General features: G+C 36.3%; 1 protein-coding gene across 3 annotated transcripts in view; it reads left to right on the forward strand.

Annotated features, from left to right (window-relative positions):
- Positions 1–24,793, forward strand: part of LOC145985295 (C2 domain-containing protein 5) — a 100,888-nt gene that overhangs the window by 21,244 nt on the left and 54,851 nt on the right. Inside the window, exons 4-8 of one of the 3 annotated variants that reach the window (XM_083119136.1) lie at positions 1,193–1,336; positions 2,466–2,682; positions 7,417–7,551; positions 13,251–15,007; positions 16,190–16,204. In XM_083119136.1, the coding sequence (XP_082975262.1) occupies positions 1,193–1,336; positions 2,466–2,682; positions 7,417–7,551; positions 13,251–15,007; positions 16,190–16,204 (2,268 nt within the window). The remainder of the gene's footprint in view (positions 1–1,192; positions 1,337–2,465; positions 2,683–7,416; positions 7,552–13,250; positions 15,008–16,189; positions 16,205–24,793) is intronic. The other 2 variants (XM_083119138.1, XM_083119137.1) reach the window with 2 other exon arrangements.

The following is a 24,793-nucleotide window of genomic DNA, read 5'->3' on the forward strand; positions in this document are numbered from 1 at the left end:
GAAACATGAAAAATTAATATTACAGCATGTTATTTCATATTTCGTGTTTTCTTCAAAAACGAAATTTGCATGCCTCTATACATGAACCAATGGCACAATTGGAGTACTCACTGTGACCTCACTGGAACCATTCTGTTGTCTGACGCTCATTGATGCACTAACACAACCTGTGGCACTTTGTGTTGATGTCGAAGGTCCTTCGTTAGTAGGAATATTACACCCAAAAAATTCATCTTCAGAGGATGTTTCTGCAATGCCCATCATTGCTTCTGCACTCATTTCTGGGTGAAAAGTGGGATCTGCATCTGAATCATCACTGCTGAAGTCCAAATCGGAGCCTGAGGGTATGTCCTCAGCATTAAAAAAGTCTCGAATATTCTGATCAGTCAGCTTCTCCATGATTCTAGGAAATATGTAAATTTACACAGAGTTCCGAAAACAACCAAATCTGCACGGTGGTCAGCAACACTAACCACCTACATATGAAGAGTTCCTTGTGAACGACCGCACAAAAACCTCCACTTCTTGGCACAGATGTAGCCACGGTAATGGGGAAATATAAAAGCACAGTGGATTCGGCAGAAAACGAAAAAGAACTACCATTACAACAATTAGTCATTAACAATCACTGTTTACAACAACATTCAACAAAATCCGCACAAAAGCAGCACCATAAAGGGGACTGGAGTAAACATAAGAAACAACAATCCCCAAAATCTCATTTCAGACAAAAGGCGATACACCTCAAAGCGAAACATTCGAGTTAAAATACCGCAAAAAACGAAAATTTGCATTTCAAGTGGTGGTCAGTGACACTAACCACTGAGCCGAAAAGGACAATCTTGAGGTGGTTACCATTGGTAACCACTGCACCACAAAGAGTTAAACTACTGTAAATCCACTCTTAATCTGAATACAGGGTGGATTTGTTTTTCAAACTGTTTTCTTTGAAATGGAATAAAAAGATTAATATATGTTCAAAGGCCTGTGGATTTTTCATTCAAATTAAACATTTTGTATAGGTAATAAATCCCTTTTTGCACAGTTTAAAGTGTAGTATCTGTTCTTATCAGCTTAATGTTATAAGTTTCTACAGTGCTTACTATATGTTGTTTTCATGTTAGGAAATGTTTACGTTTAGAACAAAACATTGTTTGGTTCGTTATCCACATAGGCACAACTTGTGTTTCAGGTGGTGCTGTGATGTCCGGCTGGATACCTGTGTTTGATACAATGCACGGCATTCGAGGGGAAGTCAATATAATCGTAAAGGTTGAGCTGTTTTCTGACTTCAACAAATTTAGGCAGTCATCGTGTGGAGTGCAGTTTTTCTGTTGTAAGTATTGTTTACATATTATTGTAATAGAAAAATTAAAAGTTTTATTTCCATTACATACCATTTGGCCAAGGATCTACATGAACTGTTGCTCCAGTAAGTAAGTATATTTGGCCATTTGTATAAGCAGTTGCATGTCTTGGTTCAAATTATGGTGATTTTGATCCAATCAAGAATTATTAACTTTTTCTATATTTTATTCTTGTAATAAGGCTATTTTGAAGATATTTCCAAGCATTTATATGCAGTAAATGTTTGCATATTTTTAAACATGTATAAATAAATAAATAAATAAAGTGACACCTTTTTAAAAATTAATTATTGTGTATTGAAATCTAATATTTCCTTTATTCACTGTATTTTGCCTGTATGAAAGAAATTTAAGCAAGAATGCAGAGTGTGGTAAGCTATTCTTGACAACTTACTCATTGTTCCACAAATCCACCAAATTGATATACTTATATACATTGATATTAATATATTGATATATTTAGATATAATGCACAGTCAGGCATTAAGTCAGTCAAGTAGGTCAAGAAGTCAATAAGAAGTCAAGAAATTATACGTGTGGTCAAGAATTATTATCACAATGACTAATTGGCTAATCGTGAAATAGAGGATGAATGGTGGTAAGATAAGATGGATGAAGGGACAATCTCAGATATATAGGGATGACAACACAAACTCCACAGAATATTATACTGGCTGTGAGTCCAGATGCCATAGCCTCGCTACTCTGCTAAATGCAGTCCAGGATGTATTAATAGATAGAGCAAGTCTAATTCTCTGTGTTAAATACAAGTTCAATTTTCATTTTAACTGGCTTTTTGGTAGGGGTTTTTCATTAAATATATATTAATTTTCTTAATTGCTAATTTCCAATTTCATGTATATAAAGGTTAAGAAAAATGAAAAAAAGGTGAAGAGGTCATGAAAAGTCAAGATTTTTTTATTTTTTATTTTGGTAGACACCCTGTTTCAGAAACTCTCTGAAATGGATTTTTTATGTTGAATAGCCTAGGGAACAAGAAAAATGTATTTCAGAGCAAATCCTGTTAGTGATAACCAATTAGTTAACATATTAAACCACTTGCATGTACTAAACTGTTACATTTGAAATGTTTTCCAGCACCTGTCATCCCCCAAGGCTACCATGCTCAGGTCATCCATGGCTTTGTGGAGGAGCTGGTGGTGAATGATGACCCCGAGTACCAGTGGATTGACAAAATTAGAACACCAAGAGCTTCCAACGAAGCCAGGCAAACACTCTTCTTCAAACTCTCTGGGGAAGTCCAACGAAAAATTGGTCTGAAGGCTCTTGAACTGGGAGGAAATGCTGTTATTGGGTACGTGTAGCTTTTTAGCAAATGTTACTTTTCTTTGAATTTACCCGTGCTTTTAACTTGTGGAGATAGTACTCACTAAAGGTGGAACAGAGATATGAGCCAATAGGGATATTGGTGTAATGGCAAAACTCCCGATAATTTTGCTGATCCAGAATGCAATTTTTCCATTTTCTTACTGTTTTTATGAATATAAAGGAGGTGCACTTTATATTGTCTGCTTTTGTGTAAAGTGAATGTCTTAATATACAACAAAGCAAAATGTATTATGGTCAACTAATAACAAGTAAGGGGGTGAATGAACCATTCCTGTTCTTGGAACATTCACAATTAATAGAGCCATATATATCTGATGAATAAAATATTGAAATTTTGGAATCAAAAGCAGTACATAAAATAGCATTGGGATACCACATATTTGTAGATGTCAGAGTATTAAATTTATCCCCATGTAAACGTGTCCCATTTTTGCTTCCCAAATATTTACAGCAAAATTAATCAATTTTCCATCGTTTGTATAACTACTCACAGTGTGCTATTTCACATTTTGTGTTTCTGTCAATTATATTATCGATTCATAGAAATTGGTTATAAGTAGGTCTTAGCCCATACCGATGTTAATGTGTTGGTATCAGTTGATACCAGTGGCGTCGTTTATTCTCCAATACTGGCTGATACTTTTCTGAAGTTTGAGTAAATTACAGAGGTTTACTAAAATACAACACGAACACCCCTGTGGATTCTGATTTTCCTAGAAATTATGCAAAAATCCAAATTTTCATACATTTTACACAAGCATGGTGTGAAAATGGATTTTGTGATGATTAAATTACTACTATTTTATTACAGTGAAATTGCAATTATACGTTTTGTGATAGTACATTTTTCTTGTTAGTACATTCTTTTCTGGCGGTCTCTGCCATTAGTACGTTTTTTTCTGGCGGTCCCTGCCAATTCCCCTTAGGCTGCGTGTTATTATATTTCAGTTATACGATTTTTCTAGTTATACGTTCAGTAAGTTCAGTTTCAACAAGGAAAATACATCAGTTATACATTTTAAACTCTACTTGCTGGAAAGAATGCTGCTCTTGGAGTTCAAGATTGCTGTGATGATAACATTTGCCACCATTTGCCACAGGTTTTCGTATCAGCTGCAAACATGGGACCAGACTCTCGACTTGGAATTCTATTTATGTCACGTGCATCGGAGGGCTTGGAATGGGCAATGCACCCTTGTACCAGATTGGCCTGTGCTAAGTAATCCTACTTTTGTTCTTTGAATTGCGGTGGGCAAGTTGTATGTGCCTGAAGCAGATGGGTAACTGTTATCTTGAAAGTTGTCAGACAAGTCACTGGCGTCACACTTTCTCTCGCCTGTCATAAACATTACAAACAAGCTGAAGAAAGGGAGGGAGAGTCAAGAGCCCTGTGTCTTATTATCATCATATTTAATAATAATACAGTTGTTGAAGACACAGAAGTTACAGAACTCTTTTTTGTGTAAAACAAAATCTCAGATAAACAAATTATTGAACATTGTGACTTATTTTTACCATGTGAATGGTTCTGAAGAAAAGCAGCGATTCTACTAAACACTATGTGCATTTTCTTTCTGCAAATGCCATTTGAGAAAAGCACTTTGTTTTCCTTTTGTTACTATGGGATAAATTGAAAATAAAAGGCTATAATTGCTCAACCACTGCATCTTTTTGAAAAATTTAAATTCTAAGTGTAAGAATGAACATATTGCAACATTTTAAGAAACATCCGAGAATTATGGGTCATGTGGGGGTAGGGAGAGGAAGCAGGGGCAAAAGTCCAAAGTTAGAATTATTCCGTAATTACGCAAAATTTTTGAACAACGTAATTTCCATTATTTTTTCAAAATTGTGGTACGAGCATTACATATCCTCATAGAGTGGTTTTTTGTCATGCTTCTATTGAAATTTGGTCCATCCAGCATCCATAGGCTCGACACTAGAAGTGAAATTCCTTAATTGCTCAAAATTTCTGAACGCCGTAATTTAATTTTTTTCTTTTTTCCTTTTTTTTCTTTTTTTTTTTTCCTTTTTTCTTTCAGTTACAGAACAAGCATTACATATCCTCATAGCATGGTCTTTTGTCGTGCTTCCCTCAGAATTTGGTCCATCTAGCATCCATAGGTCTGACACTAGAAGCAAAATTCCTAAATTACTCCAAATTTCCGAATGCTGTAATTTCAGGTTTTTCTCCCAAAGTTGCAGCATGAGCATTACATGAGCATAGAGCGGTCTTTTGTCTTACTTCCTTCAAAATATGGTCCATCCAGCATCCATAGGTTCGACACTAGAAGCGAAATTCCTTAATTACTCAAATTTTACAAACACCGTAATTTCATATTTTTTTCCTAAGTTGCGGCACGAGCATTACATATTCTCATAGAGTGGTCTTTTGTCATGCTTCCCTAAAAATGTGGTTAACCCTAATTATTGGGAGGCACAAATTTTACCTCTGTTAAAAACCCTGTCTTAAAAAAAGAAAACAAAACCAATTTACTTCTCTCTACGACAATTAGTTCTTGAGTTACGATGTTTTTGTACTTGTGGCCACCAGCTTCAACGTGAAGCTCCGTCCGCTAAAGGTTTTTAAGTCCACTTTATGCACAGAAGACTAATCGGGACTGGGCCTACAGTTTAGAGTGGGTTCCGAACCACTATGCGCCTCCACCGAGTATCCACTGGAACCAATCGACTACTAGCGTTGTCGCCTTGTAATCAAGGGGTCCCGGGTTCGATACCCGGTGGAGGCACAAGTGGTTCGGATCCCACTTTAAACTGTAGGTCCAGTCCCGATTAGCCTTACTGTGCATAAAGTGGACTTAAAACAACAAATCAATCAATCAAACCAATCGACTACAAGGCGACGAAGTTACCACGATGCGATTGGGAGGCAAAAAAAAATGTATACGTAAGACCCCCCTTTGAAAATCGTAGGCACGTCACTGGCTCTTGTGTCCAAAAGGATTAATCTTGTGTTTTCCGCAAGATAAGAGTTACGGTTTTGTGTATAAGAAGTCAGCACAAGAACGAAATGATGCATCCTTTATGTTAGATGAGTCATTGCTGTCAAAAGCGATATTGGTAAGCGACTGCTTTGGAAGAGCTAGACATAACCCTGGCGCCGGTAGCAACCTCCCTCCAGACAGACTGGCAACAACGCACAGGTGGCGGAATAGAAGGTCCTGCACGTTTCAAAGATAAAGCACTTGTTGAAGACAAGAAAAGCTGGTCTATTAATATTTTTCTTTGGTTAGCAATTTGCTTATTCCCGAACCAAGTTGCAGAAAGAAAGAGGAAAGGATTATTGTATTGTAAAGAATATACGAGCAATATTTCCTATGCAGATAGCTGCATTAAAAAGAAGGCTGCTTCATGAAATTATTGCATAGCCCTGCACAGTTGTTGCCGATTAATTATCTCTTGTAAGAGGAGATTAGCGACTTTTAATTATCTTTCAATAATATTTTTTCTCAGTTATACGTTTTTCCTTCTGTCCCCATAAAACATGTAACTGAGATTTCACTGTATTACAATGTAATTCTTGAATATTGTGAAGCACTCATATGCTAAAGTCAGTCATATTGTACAGTCACGGACACTGTTGGGTTGTAACAATTCCATTGAAAGTCAGTGCATTCATTACAACCCAGAACTGTCTGTGACTGTACATGTTACATGTAGAAACAGATTTTTAACATTAATTTCCTTAAGTTTATGTCTAACACGGGAAGACCATGAAGTGGCTGCCTAGTATTAGACCAACCTTTGGGCATATTCTTCTGGTTAATGAGAGGGGAAAAGTGCGAGTGTAATATCAGAACTGCATAGAAATGCAGATACCTGTTCTGATAGATTGTTATATGGAAATTTGTAATGCTTGATGCATAGGTAGTCTCTTCAATACTGATCACAGAATGTTGAAGTTGCACAAAACAAATATTTTCTTTGTTGGTAGAATAATGCTCTTTAGTACCTGATATGATGTTATACATATCTTTTCTTTTTCATGTTCTATGTATGAGATAATGTGGTGTATTTTCCATTACGTAATCTTGTATTTTGTTGCAGTTGAACACACTGCTTTGTTTTGTTGCCTTTCTTTCTTGTATTTGCTCTCAGAAAATTGATCATACAGCCTTTCCTGTTGGGACTTTCAGCAGGGAGGGACAACTTGAATTGACGCCTTGCAATATGTGTCATTCTTAAAACTATGACACCACAGAGTATCATTGTGCACAAAGGAACAATCATTGGATATCATCACGCTGAATATTTTATTTAATTATTGGAAGGAATTGTAAGATTAGCTAATCCCTATAACACTTTTATAGTAGTATAGGTGACGACCTTGGCTGAGTGGTTAGCACAGCATGCCACAATGCCAGAGGTCTCAGGTTCAAATCCCAGCCTGGGCATGAGTGTTCTTTGTGAGTGTCCATTCATCAATTTCATCATAACATCACTCATCCTCATCTTCGCAATTAGTCAATCAATCAAACTTTTGTAATAGCTTTGTGCAGATTTCCATCAATCATCACTTGCTCCCACGTGACAGTCTTTAAAATCACATGTGCTTGTGTGCAGATCCAAACCACTATCCAACAGTTTTTCACCTTTAATTATGCCAGTGGATTGTCATTTCAGTTTGTGCTAGTTCCCCTGTAAACTTGAAATATCTGTCTTTACTTTGCTGTTACAGCTATCATCAGTGTTTCGACTTGGAGGGTGAATCAGGCATTGTTGTTCGAGGGATTGGAACAGCCGTGACACTTGTTAAGCTACAAGAAATCATTTCACAGCCAACTCCACCTTTAGACATATCAGGGAATGATGAGTAAGTCGATTTCTTTTAACTGTTTTCTTTTATTATTTTTATTAATAGACAAGTAGTTGTTTTGCTTCATGTTGCTAATTGATCCGAATGGATTGGTGTAAAGTGCAGTGCATGTTTATTCATCTCTCTCTCTCTCTCTCTCTCTCTCTCTCTCTCTTGATTTTACTACTTATTAGGAATTGTTTATCCTTCAATTCCCTTTTCGTATGTACTCTTCAGTAATACCTTTGTAAACTAAATGCTATACCATTTGTCTCTATTTACTTTTCTTATTAACTCTTTCCAAAATTGACATGGTTAAAGGACTATACAAACTCAAACCATGGAAGTGTGTATATATACTGTGTATATATGATTGATTTGCTGGATGTTAGTTTCACATTACTGTAAGCATAGGAAGCTTAAGCATTTGGTTCATAGCTATAGTTACTACCCTTAAAAGTATAATACTTTTTGTAATTGCTCTGAAAACTATGATAGATATGTAATCAAATATCTTCTACCTACTATGGAATATTATTATTTTGTTGTATAATGAACAACAATGTGGATATAGTTCAGTAGGCATTGGTAGCAAGTGTAATGTAATAGAGGTATTATTTGTAAGTTGTTCTATATTTGTCTTAAAATATTACAATAAAAGATAAGCAAACAACAACCATTCACATTCAACAATTATATTTGGGATGTAAAAATATTTGTAACTCCAGTTGAAATTGATCCCAAACTGTATCAGATTTACCAAACTGAGCAACACTATACATTTTTTATCAGCTGGATGTGCTATGACAATATTCAGTTTATGAACAATAAAAATTAAGATCAGGTTAAAATTCATCTGTGTCAAATATATTTTCTTAATGTTTTTGATACTACTGTCTCAACAACCACATGAGAGTTGTGAAAATAAAAAGTGCTCCACAAGAATGAACATAATCTGATCTTCTTTCTCATTATTCATGAGTTAAACATCCCATTAAAATAGCATACAACCTTATGTGTTTGTCAGTATTAATGAACTAGCATGGGGGAAATCGTTGCATTGGCAATTTGTGATTTTTGCTTGCTCCAATTTGTGCATGTTCTTAAACTTTATATGTATTGTGAATTCGTGTTAAGAAACAAGAACTGTAACCCATTCACTTATGTTACCATGCCTGTTGTTTGACGAAGTAATGCTCTTTTTAATTAAGATGTAGGAATATGAGCAATCAGTAGTGACAATCTGGTGCCAAAAATGGGGCGAGGCATGGAAAATTTACTTTTTCTTGGTAGACAAGGTTTGCCGTTCAGAGACCATAGTTTGGGGACAAAAGTGGCAAAAAGTGTGAGCAATTGTGAATTTTCCTCAGCATATCTGGAAAGATAAATCAATTTGATATAAATGAATGAAATGTATAGAAAAAAGAAGAGGAATGTACTAAATGAAATACAGAGATGGATATTCTCATGTCTTTCTGTGGTATTAGTATGTACTCTTGCTCACATAACATTTTGATGCAAGTTAACTTTTAAATGCCAGTTGGTCAGAACCAGCAGCATCCGACTCTTAAAATTCTCATAATTCCACCAAAATAAGCTGACTTCCATGGCAGTGGTTAGCAGTGCGGTAAGCTGTCAGGGATCCTGGGTCCAAATCCTAGCATGGTCATTCTTTGAGACTGTCTTCATCAGTTTCATATCATCACTCATCCTCATCTTTGTGATGAGCCAAAAGGGACAGAAAAGCAAAGTAAAATAAACCAAATCAATTAATCAATTCTCCAAAATAACTCTTGATATTTCTTTTGAGTTTCATTTTTCATTTAGTATGATATACTTGAATTCTGGTGTGATATGAGTATTGTAGATCTGTTGAAAGCTTTTTTTAATCAATTTCAATTTAGAAGTGTATGGTTCCCAAATACATTATTATGTACAAATACCATTGTTATATTAAAAAATCAACTGTCCCAGAGGGTTGATTTTTTATTTATGTAGTGGAAGAGAGAGTATTTCTTCCAGGAAGTAAAACTTGTAGATCCCACTTTCATACAAATGCAATTAGAATTGGTTGGGCCATATTGACTAGCGAAATCAATATACACTATTCGGGTAAAATTTAATTTTTTTTTGTTCTTTATTTTCTTAACACGTTCGTTGCCACCTAAAAAATGGCAAACTTTTGTCAGGAGCCAATTAAGGTTATTATATAATTTTGCTTATTTGCAGCATAAAATGGATTGGTTTATATGAAATACATAGCAAATAGGAGATAGGCCTAGACCCTTCAAGGCTGTCGAGCCACGGATTATTATTACATTGTAAATTTGCAATGTTCATGTAATAATTTACAATGACGCCCGTGCGTGTCATTGGCATTTAGTTCAAATTTTTGTTACTCTGTGCCGTATGATGCGCAAGTGCATCATGTTTTATTGACGTAGATTATTTTTGTTTTTGCACAGCATGCGATATTTTCACAATATTCTCTTTTTCTTTATTTTTCATGTTCTTCCTAATAAGACAAATCGTTGCTTCCAAGGCAGAAGGGCGTATCTAACATTTTATAAATTTTACAGAAGAAGCAAAAAAAGTTTCACTTGAAAGGTTGAAGTTATTCAACTTTTATATAATTAAAAGTAGCTTGGTAATAACATACCCTTGTCTTTGTTTCTTTACTTATAATATCCTATCAACAATCAATAACAAACAGGTTCATTCAACAGAACAACCTTTGATGGCATTTACACTTAAAGAACAAAAGAACACGTCGACCTATGTGTAAGGGCGTATCATACAAAGCAGCACCGTGTGGAATGCAAAATATTCATGGCAGAAAGGCGTAAGTGTCACTTAGGCCTTTATGCCTTGAATGAAACGTTTAATTTTACATTAACGCCCATATGATTTGTGCTTCTCAAGGCCAAACGAATAGCCGTACAAGTACCAACTTTTGCCACCAGGTGCAGGCCATCAAGACCTACAAGGAACTGCAGAGAAGTCATTTTCCAAAAAAATGTCACTTACGCCCTTCTGCCTTGAACGCGACAAAATTATTATATTACAATGGAATAGTGTTATTATTACACACATGTACACTTGTATTACATGCATACATACATGTTTATTATATAACGCAGTATAATATATTAATATATTAATATATTAAAATGGCAAACATGCATAGTTACTTCAATACTTCGTTATATTTTGATTTCATTTATTTTACTTCGCTTTTCTGCCAGTTATGACTAATTGCTAAGATGAGGATGAGTGATGATGTGATTAAATTGATGAAGGGACGCTCACAACAAATACCCATGCCCAGGTTGGGATTCGAACCTGGGACCTCTAACATTGTAGCATGCTGTGCTAACCACTCTGCCACGGAGGTCAGCAATACTTTGTTAGATATTGATGTAACATGACAAAATCATTTGTAAAAACAATGTTACATTTAAAGGTTGCTTGTGAAAGTCCAATGATAAATTTCGAAAGTTCCCATACATTTACTTCACTTGTGGTAAAGAGGAAAGCAAGGTTCAATGATGCAAAGTCCTGGCTCTCCTGGTTGTTTCAGACTAGAATAAAGAATAAATTATTTGCTGTCAAACGATGCCTCGATGCATGATGAAAGGAACTATTATGCCATTCACTGCAACAATGCTAAGAGACACGTAAATGAGAAACCAAGCTAATGTTTATTTCAAACAATCCTTCAGCAATGTGCCTTGAATTACTTAAAATCCTTAAAATCCTGCTGTGCAGTTCTGCTGATGGGCAAGCATTTAAAGAAGGTAATACGTATGATGCACATGTGCATCAAAGGTACACAGCTACAACCCCACATGACACATATATGCATCATTGGCAGCGAACGTGTTAACTGTACTTTTTGAGAGGGATGATGAAAATATTTCTCTTCCAACAAGACTTGTATTCCCCTACAACCTGAATTTTGCATTTTCTGGAAACTTGTTAAGAGGGGTAAATGCACATGCCAGAGCTAATTCTGAGCAAATTGTTTGTTGAACATCTCCCTAGTTACCTAAGAATTATAGGCAGAGCAGCACTGTTGTTCTTCGCACTGCTTGTGCGATGAGCAACTTGAGCAGTTATCTCACCACTGCAGGAGTGTGAGCTTGAATCCTGGCCATGGTGTTGCTTTGTGGTGGTAATTTCATCTTATGTAATCACAAATCATTCTCTTTGTCATGATTGACCTAAAGTGGCAGAAAAGTAAAATAAGAAAAATACAACACTGTTCTTCCTTTGCTCTTCTTGTTACATATTGAGATTTTCTTGTCATTACTGTTGCTGTGCAAGATCACTTGCATTGCCATTTGCCAACACAAAGTGTAAAAAGTGGCAGGCAGTGTAAAAAGTGGCAGGCAGTGCATGCGACAGCCCACGAAAAAATATAACTTTATTAAGTTATGAGAAAGTGCAGTGAGAATTAAATACTACATTCAATTGCAATGCTAAAGAGAGCAGATAAGATGGAAACATTTATACTCTTTGATGATCTGAGGAATAATATCACTTCAATCAATCCATGCCTGGTGGCGGCATATAATGGTTCAGATCCCACTTTAAACTTTAGTTTCAGTCCAGTTAGCCTTTCGGGAGCCACAGTGGTCTAGTCGATATGGTGTCTGACTGTCACGTGGGAGACCCGGGTTTGATTCCCGGGGGTCTGTGATCTAAGGTCGAAATTTTTCCAGCCTTGTCCCTGCATAAAGCGTCCCTGGGGCTCTTCCAACCTCAGAATCAATGAGTACCTGCAGGCAACCCAGGTAAAGGTGGCCAGAGTGTTGTGCTGATCACATCACCTCCAAAATGGCCGAGATCGAGAATATGTGGGGCCCTAACCTCACATCCCATAAATGTGCCTTCATTGTACAGTGCTATATGCACAGGGAACTTTACCTTTTTTACCAATTAGCCTTTCTGTGCATAAAGTGGACTTAAAAACAAACTCAAACCAATCAAATGTTACCATATCTCAGCAAAGAAGGTATTAAAATTTTTCTTTATAGTTTTATGCATTTGGAGTGCTAAAATCATAAATATATTCCTTTCTAATGTCTGTGTCATAATGGGAGCAGACATTGGGCATTTTAAACTTGAGGAGTGAAGTAATACACTTTGGACATTTCTCTTCCCTTTACAATTACAGTAATTAGATTCATTTCTGTAATGATGTAGTGGCACAGTAAAATTCTGAGTGCTAAGTGACTCACCCAGGTTTGAGCCATGGCCTGGGTATCCATCTCTGTATCACTTACCCAGATCATTGTGATCAAAAGTGTCAGAAAGTGACACTAAGAAACAAATGACCCATCTTGTACAATCCTCTGTGCCAGTAAGTATTTGGTTGTGCATGTATGAGAGAAATCTCCATCGGGATTTCCATTAGAACATTCCTATTCTGTTTGACCACACTTTTGTGCTAGGAAAGAATGGTTGTTGTTATAATCAGTTCTGGAGTGCTTTAAGCTGGTACAGTAGTTTCAGTCAGCGTAGTGGCAGTGTTAGTGAAGTTAGAGCAACAAGTGTAGTCCTGTATTACACACCTGCTTTAGTTTCAACTATGTGTTTACACAGCTATCACACACACGAGAAACTCTTCTATAGAAATGTACTAAAATGTATCTTTCATTTCTTTTTCTTCTTTTTTTATATAACTCTTCATCTTTCATCATGTGTGTGGACAGTGACAGGTCTGAAACGTTGCCCCCTTTGGATATTTCCTTAGCAAGCACAGACCCTAATACTTGCATGGTTCTTGTGGATAATGAAGGTCTTCCAGGTTTAGCACCAAAATTAAACATTATACCACCAACACCAACTGCTCTTTCGTCTCCAGTCTCGATGCCTTCCACTCCGTGCAAGAAAAGCATCTTCAAGCAGCAACGCACAGTCATGGGTCTCAGGTTTCCTGGGGTTTACATGCCAGGCTTTCCAGCTAGTTCTTTCCCTTTGATTCCTCAATTTATCAAACCACGTTCTCTAAGGAAGAATATCTTGCTGCGGAAATCTGTTGTTAAGCAGATGTCACGATCAAGTTCTCAACAGTCAGTATGTCACGAAGGAATCGATGCCTCGAAGAAAAATGACAGGGGTGGTCATAGGTTATTGAGGTCCTTTGCTTTCACCGAGCATGAACACCATGATGGGTTGGATAACAAGGAAAAGGGCAATAGGATCAAAAATTTAGCCAAAGGTCTCAGGAAGGTGAGATTTCCCCAAACCAGTTTTCAAAAGAGGTTGTTGCTGACTTTAAAAAGCAAGAAGGGCAACGATGGTGCCATGCAAACACGTTATGTTGATGATGACGATGCTTTTGACTCCCGAGTGAGCGAGGTAGTGCATTCAGCAGGTGGTGATGGGTGTAACAAGTACTTACAAGGCAAGACGAGATGTGGATGGGAGCACAGATACCATCATCGATCTGTCAGCGACACCACGGCAATTGTGAGAACTGGTCCGGTTGGTGAGTGGAGCTTGGATTCGGTGCAGGAGCTTAAAGAATCTCCAAGTTCTTCATCGGCATCTCCCAAGAAAGAGCTAGCAAACATGTCCCAACTGTTTGTCAACGAGGGCAACAGTTATCCACAGTCACAGATCACTCAGCTTCCCGTGGATCGCACCGTCCTGCGTGCAAAGAAAGTTCTGAAACTGAGACATCCAAGATTGACGCATCAGTATCGAATCACAATGTCAGACACAGACTTGCTTGAGAACCTCGATATGCACCAAGTAAATCTCGGCGATTGTCATCTAGCTCCTTGCCCCATTTACCTCACCACGTCCTCCGAAGATTCGTTCAGCTCAGATTTTTCTGAAGCAAACAGTCCCGTGAAGGGAGACGAACCTATCTTCCCGATGCCCTTTGAAATGGATATAAGTGGAAGTTCATTGTCCATCAACAGCCAAATGTCACCGATCGAAGGACCAAAGACTGAATGTTCGTGGATACATCCGGAAGGTGGGGTAACAAGAAGATCCAGGAAGAAGCAGCAAGTATTGGGGGAGTGCAAATGCACCTCGTTACCTTGTGTTTGTTTTTCAAACCAAGATCAGGCTTCCCAGTTAGAACTAATCGACATAGTGCATGAAACTAGAACTAATACTAAACCACAAGACCTGTCTAACACGGAAACACTAAGTAACAAACTTGATCCAAACAAAACTAACACACCAGCCACCAAAGATTGTCTGATAGCTGTACAAAGCCAAAAGCTTCAAAAGAATAAAACTGCATCCAGCATTTCGCATGCAATTAACCGAAAATCACAGCATGCCCCCTTCCCCAATAGGCTTCCTTTCCCTGAAGAAGAGGCAGACAAACCAGGATCCCCGCACACCTATCAGACTCCTACCAAGTTGTCGCAGTCACCAGCAAAGATTGGAGGAGTACCCTGTATTCACAGAAGATCTTCAGACTCGGACCTCAGCATAACACCTAAAGGTAAAAAAATATATTTATTTGTTAACAGTGGTCATGCTATTGCCTATTAAATTTCTTCTTTGGTGTCTGTCTAAAAAGCAATTTCCAATGAAAGTATGCTAAACCTTTGCAATGTTATGCTACATATCATTAATCATGCATAGGTATGGCCATGCTAGGTATTTGCTTTTTTTTTAATGCACCTTTTGACTTATTGTTATGAGTTAACAAATATATTTAACAGTAGTAGATCAGATAATTGTGAAGAATTAAAGTGAGAAAGTGAATAATAATAATAATAATGAAAGGAAGATGCCAGTGAAGTCTTCATTGTCGATTCATAATCTGTATAAACACAGCACAGAAATTGAAACACTCCATTTCATAAGTATCTTGTTTGCATCCTCAAGATAGACCCCATGTTTCTAATATGGGCCATTTCCAAGGTGGATTTCATCACCTGATGAGATACCTTCAGTCCCTGCCTCCTCTGCAATGTCACAGTGGTAGCGCCGTTGCCTTGTAATTAAGGGGTCCGGGGTTTGATACCCAGTGGAGGCACATAGTGGTTCGGATCTCACTCTAAACTGTAGGGCCATTCCCGATTAGCTTACTGTACATAAAGTGGACTTAAAACTCTAACTCATAAACCTTCAGTCCCTAAAAATGCAAGCAAGAAATTTGGGAAATCTCAACAAAGTGTTTTACTTTCTGAAGTGGATTTATCAAGATTATTTATGTTGTTTACTGCATATAGTATTATGCAGTTCAGATTCTGTTAATATTGTTTATTTTTTGATTGTGCATTACATTTTATAACTTATAACCTATTTTTCCCCTCTTAATGCTGTAGGGGTATGTATATTGAGCACAAGACAATTTAGAATGATAGTAAATGTGAAAATGAAGATCAATGTGTGTGTTTGTGTGTGCCAATAGTTTAGTACTGAAGAGATATCTAACCAGAAACTTACAGTTTATTTTTTTGTTATTGAATTCTTCCTCTTCTTTTGTTTCTGGAGTCATTTTTGAAACACTTGTTTTGTTTTTACATTTTCTCTAAATGTATTACAGCATTAATAACTTCTAAGCAGTTGCCCTATTTTTTCTCAAATGATTATAAAAATTCTTAATTCTTACTGTTGCACTGGTAAAAGTAACATTTTTTTATTATTTTTCTTTTTCATTTTTTTCTTATATTAGGCAACTGCAGAAAAAGTAAGTACTGCATTTTGCCAGTTTCAGGTCGGTGTTTTGCATTTATGTTGCCTTGTTGTGTTGTGTTTTTATGTTTTTTTAAATTACATATGTACGTATCTTTTTTCCGCTGCTTTTTGGTGCTTTCGTAAAAGCTAAGTTGTCAATACTTGTAAGTGGACTTGGTGATCAAACATCTAGCTGTAAATGGCTTTGTTTATTACTCAATGGCTCCATTATGCTCTTCTTTGTTTTTTATTTGGTCCTGTTATTGCAGTTTGTATGTGTGATGTCTGGAAATAATCAACTGGCTGAAAACATATAAAAATCTTTTTTTTTTTTCTTGCATGTGAATTCAACTACATAAAAAGGATGGCTAATGAAAAAAGAATTGTCGTTGTGTTCCTGTGCTAATGTGCTCTGGATATTGATCATGTATTTGTTTAAAGGGGTTAAAAAAGTTTACTTTTCCATTAAAAATTAGCACAAAGATGGCGATGATAGTATTGCATTTGTGTTCATTGGTGTTTTTGGACTTAAAAATTATTTCTCTTTTCATTTGTGTTTTTGGACTCAAAAATTATTTCTGTTTTTGAAAACTTTTATATTGTTATTAGGGCTGAGCCAACACCACTTTGAAACAATACCAGTGTCAGTATTCTTACCAATATTTATACATTGTAACTATTTAAAGTCATTCAGATTTTTTTAAAAGTTTGACATACATAATCAGCAACCACAACATTCTAATTACCAAAATTCTGCTAAAAATCTGAATGTTAAATAGATATCATTTAATATTTATGGATTTTGCAATTTTGTTTTTACATAATTCCAGGCATTTTGCAAGAAAATATTGGCTGGTATCCGTGATTACAATTAAACCAATACTAATATCAAGGGCCTCTGATGATGTAGTGCTAATGTTGTTGCCTTGTAATCAAGGGGTCCTGGGTTCGAGCTCAGTGGAGATATATAGCAGTTCAGATCCCACTTTAAACTGTAGGTCCAGTCCTGATTAGCTTTTGTGTGCATTAGGTGGACATAAAAGAAAAAAAACATTTAATATCAACTCAGCCCTATAAAATATATGATGTGGACCCTGTTAGCGTATTACTCTCGTTTTCTCTGAATTCTGTTTTAGTTTGATCTGTTTGTTGAATGTTATGCACTTTCAGAGCAGCTGTCAGAAACGAATATAATATTCAGGGTGTCTACCAGTCTGGAAAACCTGGAAAGTCAGGGAATTTTATTTTTTGTGGAAAAGTCAGGGAAATTTACTATTTTTCTGGAAAATTTTGTATTTTTGTAGACCTTGTACAATAGAGATTGTTTAAAAGTTTGGATATTGGCTTCAGCAGGTGGTATTCATTCAATGACAAAGCATACCTTACATCTGGAGCTTGTAGTTTCTTTCTTCATGTTAAACAAAGATCCCTGTCTGTAACAAATGCTGTCTGATGCCATACCTTGGCTTATCAGTAGGTTTGGACTGTGCAAATTGTTTTTATATAAGATTTTGATTACTCTGCAATCTTTCTTAATTTACAGTTGTATGGTCATTTTAACTTTTATTTATATAACAATTAGAATTGAAATTTTCACAATTACAGAAGTTATAGGATTCTCACACACCTGAGAACTGGAAAATTTCATGGAATCTGAAGCAAAATATACAAAACTCAGGTAAAATCTTATGATTGATGAATGAGTCCTAATGAAGCACAACTGAGGGACTTTAAATGCTACTGTCTGCTCATAACCCAGGCTGTTGTAGCATTTCTCTTTCAGCAAGGATCACATATCTATTTGCTTGTCTGTTTCTCATGTTAAATATGTTTTACAGGGCTGGTGACCAACTGCATTGCAATATTCAAAACTATATTGGAATTTTAAAATAGCTGCAATTTAGCTAGAAAATCCTTTTTCATACAATACTGGTGCAAAACTTAAAATTTGGTATAATTCCCAGGGTAATTAGATTCCATGAAAACATTGCTCTGCATTTGGGGAGATCCTGCAAATAGTGTGTGGTATTGCTGAATAAATTCTAACTGATATTTCAGTACAGATACAGCAGCGGCGTATTGGCTCAACCCTAATTGTTATCTATAGTTAGTCTAGAGCAGAGATCGCCAAACTTCCAAGCCATTTCAAATTACATAGCAAAGTACATGGCATAAATAAAAAAAAATTAAAAAAATAACATGTAATGAAATTATTCTTTAACAGATGGATGGCGCAATAAAGATGTGCCACATTAAACTCTAATTGCAGGATCTTGGGAAAACTTTTAGATCTCCTTTACTAACTTCTGATATAATTGTAGATAATTTTAGGTTAATGTCTTGTCTCCTGCAGCCTGATAGGTGTATCGAATCAATTTAAGTTATTTTGATTCGTCATTGCACGAAAATTTGTTCTTATGCCTCTGGTTGTTATTGAGATACCAATATTTGAAGGGCTCGGGTGGAAAACATGGGAAGTGACATTTGATCATTTTTGAGTTACAAAGTAAAATGTCCCATTCTTAAATTTTCGAGTGAAATGGCCATGTCTTGCAATTTTGTGAAGCTTTCTGAAATTGATAAATGCAACTTAAAACAATTTATCCACAGTAAAGGTTCTAATAACTTTTTTCCTTAATGAACTCAGAAATGACCAAAATATCACTTACCATGTTTTACACCAGAGCCCTTCATTTGATACAGTAAGACAAATGCATGTAACTGGCACATAAGATTCTCTTTTTCAACTTTGCTTAAAATGTTATTTTTTATAATTGGGAAAATAGATGCGTGGTAGTATATAAATACGGAGAAACTAGTACTCACTTTTATCCACGAAGCTGAAATTAATAGAGAAAGAAAAAAACAGCTTCGTGGATAAAGTGAGTACTAGTTTCTCCGTATTTATGTTATTTTTATTGGTGCATGAGTAATCTTCAATGTCAAGATTTAGTTGTTTCATTTTGTCAAGATTCCACCTGTTATGTGAGTTGAATCTTCATGAAGACATACCTTTGCAAAAATGTATCTTCAAGATTGCTGCCAGGACCTGTGTAGTGTGTAGCTGACCATTCACGAGCTACTGATAACCTATGATCAATTATCTGGCTATCCTTGTTCTAGAGACTATATTAATTACTTTAGAGTTAAGAAGGGGTTTAGATTTGGTATATACTTATCTGGGGTAAATTTTACTTGATTTTGCTATAATTATGTATTATTTAAACTAGTTATGAACATTAGTCACTATGTAGGAGATATCACATAAAAACTCACCACTGAAACTGGTGGGGTGAAAAAGTGAAAGTTGAAATTTTTAATTCAATAGCCCACAATGGTGCCTCTGGCATTACTTACAGTTCACACAAAGATAGGTTTTCATTTCTGAAAATTTCTTCTTTATTAAATGGTGGCAGGCATAATCAGGACAATTTTTACATGCTATTTAATTTAAAGTACCCAACTTTCATTTATTTACTCCACCCTAACTTATGTGCTTCTCTCTGCTTAACCAAAAACAGCCATAACTGTACAGTTACTTTTGTCACTATTTCCTTCAAATCTGAAGTCCTACTTATCTGTTTCTTTCATTTGTTTTACCTGCATTAATCCTGGAACGTTGAAACTAATTTTATTCTAGAAAAGTCCAGGCCAAGTGTATTCAATAAAGCGTGGGTGCAGGCCCGTAGCCCCCCTGACACTGCCATCAGCCCTCCTTTACATTAGGTAAACTATTTTGCATAATTTGTTTGCAGTGAAGAGTGAAAATGTAGACAACTCACAACTTTAAGGATAAATCCACAGAATATGAACAGTATCTATTACATTTGCTCATTTTGTTTATGAGCAGAAGTAGCTGCAAGTATTTAGAATATTCTCTAGACTTCAGAAAGTTCTTTCATAGGGGAGCTTCTTTATTTGTACCTTCACTGTCCCTGTTGCAACCTCCAGTTTAGACAGAAATCTGTGACTTTGATGTCATCATGCAAGATCCCTCCGCATCTGCGTCAAAGGTCAACAACAGCTCCCAAGTTTTGGGAAGGAAGGGAAGTTTAATTGCTTCGGCCGGGGTTGGAATACACTGTAGGAACTGTGATTAAATATTGTGTGTTTTTTGAGTGTGATATACATATCTGTATCATCTAAAATAGTATGGGGTGTGTAAGGGATAATTTCAGTATCAGTCAATTAACACTTCAAGACATGTTTTAAAAGATGTAGAAAAATGTAGTATTTGTGTAGTATATGATATTTATAAATGAATGAGCACCCCACCCCACACACATAATTTACCTTCATTTAATATTTTTTTAAAAAATGGACTTTACAAATGGTTTACAAAGTCCCCCTGATAACCTGTGAGCCCCCCCCCCCCCCCTGGAGATCAATTGTAGCTACGGACCTGCGTGGGTGGACAAACAAATTTGTGGCAGCTAGTCTGAATGGCTTCGTGATGACAAATTTTCAGCATACTGCATTTTGTGTCGACAGAAATTTGCTTTTTTTTTTTTTTTTACTTTTAGTCTGAATGGCTTCGTGATGACAAATTTTCAGCATACTGCATTTTGTGTCGACAGAAATTTGCTTCAAGTAACATGGGCAGAAATGCAATTGTAAGCCATGAGCGTGGGAAGGAACATTGTGCTTTTCTTCAAAATAAAAAGTACTCTGTTCAACTACAATCATTTTTGCAGAGTGACAGTGGTGCTCCAACTGATGCGGGTTCTTCAGCTGCAACAAACTCGGAACCAGTGGCCAGCACTTCACAAGTATCAGTACTTCAACTCTGGAGTTAGTTTCACATGGTGGTGCTGGTGTAATTACATCTACTGAAAGGTCACTTGAAGGTAATGTGAAGCAGGAAAGTATGCAAAGCTTTCTTACCAGGGATAGTGCCACACATGCAGAGATTATTTGGTGCTTACACGCAGTGGATACTCATCAGTCTTGCCGAGCATCAGCTAGTGCACTCTCATTATTACCATATATGTTTCTTGGAAATTATATTGTTAGTGGTATAAGCTTAGGAAGGAAAAAGTTGCTTGCACTATTTCTTTTGGACTTTGACCATTTTTTCAAAATGAGCTTTTGGCATGTGTGAAAAACAAGGAAGTGGTGGTATGTTTTGATGACTCCTTGAACAAAGTATTCCAAAAAGAGCAGATTGATATTGTTGTTTGTTATTTGGACACAAACAAAAATCAGATTTTCACAAGGTATTTGAATTCAGTGTTTCTATGCCATACCAAAGCTAGTGATTTTCTACTGGCATTTCAAGAAGGTGTGAAAGGTATCAATTTGAAGAACATAGTGCAAATATCCATGGATGGACCAGCAGTTAACTGGAAATTTCTCACCTTTTTCAAGGAGAACATGGCTATTAATGAGCCAGAAAGTACAACATTGCTGGAAATAGGAAGCTGCAGACTTCATGTTCTTCATGGTGCTTTCAAAGCATCTTTTCAGAGTTCTGTTTGGAACGTAGTGGTATTCTTAAGAGCAGTGTACAATTATTTAAAAATGTTCCAGCTCGGAGATTTCACAAGAATTACGGGATCAAAAGTTTTTCCAAAAGAGTTTTGTCCAATTCGGTGGTTAGAGAATGGAAAAGGCACAGTACCTTTTACCATTTGTGAAATCCTATGCTGACAGAGTTTCTGGTACCAAGGAACAACCAAGGTGTGAAAGCTTTAAAACTATTAAGTTACAAGTGAGCAATCCTCTGTTTCCAGTCAGGCTAGCTTTCTTTCAGACTATTGCAGCTGATATAGAACCCTTTCTTGTCAGGTTTCAGTCTGATTCACCAATGGTGCCTTTCCTTGATGAACATTTGCTCAAGCCCTTATGTCCAGGTTTATAAGGAAGTCAATTCTACTTGAAGCTGTAAGTTCTGAATATCTTTTGAAACTAAATGTAACTGATCCAGAATGTGTGTGTTCTGCAAAAGAAGTTGACATTGGATTTGCAAACCGAGCAGCATTTAGATCTGTGAAACTATCTGACGTTCTTGTGTTACATTTTTGTGAAGATTGTCTGAAAATATTACAATGTTTGTGTAAGAAGATATGTACGAGATCACCATTGAAATATAGGCTCAAGTATGGTGCAGCATGTGTCTCTCCAGCATCTGTTGGTGGATGGAAAAGTAGGTGAAGACCAAGTAAATGTGGCATTACAAGTCCTAGTTGAAAAGCGCCATTTTTCTGGACCTGCTGCAAATGATACGTATAAAACGGTTCTATACTGACTTATGTAATAATGACAGTGTGTTTGCAAGAATGAAAAATTTTGACATTTCTGTTGATTGGCTGGATCAGATGTGGAATGCTTTCACATGGAAATGTTTCTGTTGAGCGCAGTTTCTCTAAATAAGCAATGCCTTGTGGATAATCTTGATGAGGACTCACTTATTGCTCAATGATGTATACATGGAGGGGTTGAAAAAGTCCCTATAACAAAATCTTTAATCCATGCAGCAAGGAATGCGAATGGAAAGTGGAAGGAAGCACTGAAAAGGAAACCTGATACAACAGAAACCCAGAAGACTCATTTAGAAGAGAGGGAATGAAGTATGGCAGAACTGAAAGAACTGAGTACAAAGAAAGCTAAAATCCTTGAGAGATCTGCAAAGGAAATCCAAGAAGTTCATGAAAAGATGAAAGCATTAAGAAAGAAAATAGTGTAGTTCTGTTTTTTTGAGTAATGTGTTCTTTTGAAACTTTCAAATATTAATGAACACCAATTCTATATGGCCCGAATCCATCTCGAGACAGGCATTGAAAATGAAAATGGGGAAATCATCTCTGATTTTCCTGAAATTTTAATATGTGAAACTGTGAGAGAATCCAAGAAATACATATATTTTTTTTAATTTTCACTCAAGATATAGCTGTTCAAAGTTGACCAATTTGGATGTGTCAATTTTTTTAAAATTGCAATATCTTCTCAACAAATAGAGATAAATGGATGAATCTTTTTTTTGTTTTGAAGTATTTGTGTTTCTACATATTATAAACAAATAATGTCTCCAAACCAACATTGAAACAGCAATAAAAAATAAACATTTTTTTTTTAAAAAATGTTTATCTCAAAAGCACCAATCTCAAAAATTCTAAAAATATTACTGGAATTGTATATCTAAGGGTACTACATATCCTGAAAAGGGGAGCATGGCATTTTGCCTCTCGAATTTTAAATGATTTTTTTGAAGCTTCCAGAATGTAACAGAACCTTCTAGAACTGTCTGGAACCTTCCAGATAATTTCAGAATGTAACGGAACCTTCTAGAACTGTCTGGAACCATGATTCTTCCCGTGCTTTATTAGCACTTCAGAAGATGAAAGAAAACCTTGGCGTTAAACCAATCACAACTAGCATAATCTCAGATGGGGCTGCTAGTCACTTTCAAAACCGATTTCAACTTTATGAACGTTCAAAATCACCAGCTCCTTCAGAATGGATTTTAATGCGACTGGACATGTAAAAGGCCCATGTGATGGGGTTGGAGGTCTAGTGAAACATGCCACTAAACACAATCTATCTAAGCCTGTAATACAGGCCATTCAGAATGCAACAGACTTTGTCCAAACAGTTATAAAGTACACTACTGCAATCAGGTTGATACTGTTATGCAAAGGTGATGTGGAAGATTTTCGAGCTAGAAAACTGTAAGATTGGAAAACAAGTGGACCAGTGAAAGGAATCCAAAAATCTCACATGTGGGGCTTATGATGGAAACAAGCTCTTCATTTCAAGAACAGCGGGAAGCAACATTCAATATGTTTCATTTGGCAACAGTGAGGATATAACAGCTGTTAAACTGCATGATCTCCAAAGTTTAAAGACTGGAATGTTTGTGACCTGTGTGTCTGAAGGTGAATGGTGGGTGGCAGAAGTTACACAGGTCAGCAATGAGTTACAGGAAGTTACTGTTAACTTCATGCTGCCTCAAGGCCCATCCAGTGGGTATTGCTTTCCTGACGAGAAACAGCAAGCTTATCATGTTCTATCCAGTTGCATGATATTCTAAAGACAATTGATCCTCCTGTCCCTGTTGGTGCATCAGCAAGAGTTCATTCCATACTAAATGCTGACACTAAATCTATTCAGCAACTGTTCAGTGCTTATAATGGACTAGGATATTAGGTGCACTGTGTTTATTATATTAGAACTGCTTTTTTTAAATTGCTTCAGCAAGTGGTGTCTTATAGCATGGATGCATAATACATATTGCATAAAACAATTTATAAATGTATTAATGTAATTTCCATGGTTCCAAATTTGTCCAAATTTTTTTAGAAAAATTCATTAAAAATTTGAGAAGCAAAATGGCATGCTCCCCTTTTCAATATATGTAGTACCCTTAGATATAACAGTTGGGCTGAAAAGTTCGTAGGCTGACTCATAGATGGCGTTACTAGAATTAAATCCATGTGATTTTTACTTAGTACTAACCTTCAAAAGATACGTGTATAAATTTCACAGCTGCCGGATAATTAGTTCGTGAGATATAGCATTGTGAGTGAAGCAGCTTTTGTTATTGTGAAAAAATGGATAAAAAAGAATTTCGTGTGTTAATAAAGCATTGCTTTTTGGCGAAAAA

Source organism: Lepisma saccharinum, chromosome 3 (genome assembly GCF_977018435.1).
Source record: "Lepisma saccharinum chromosome 3, izLepSacc3.1, whole genome shotgun sequence".
In the NCBI taxonomy this organism is placed as follows: Eukaryota; Metazoa; Arthropoda; class Insecta; order Zygentoma; family Lepismatidae; genus Lepisma; species Lepisma saccharinum.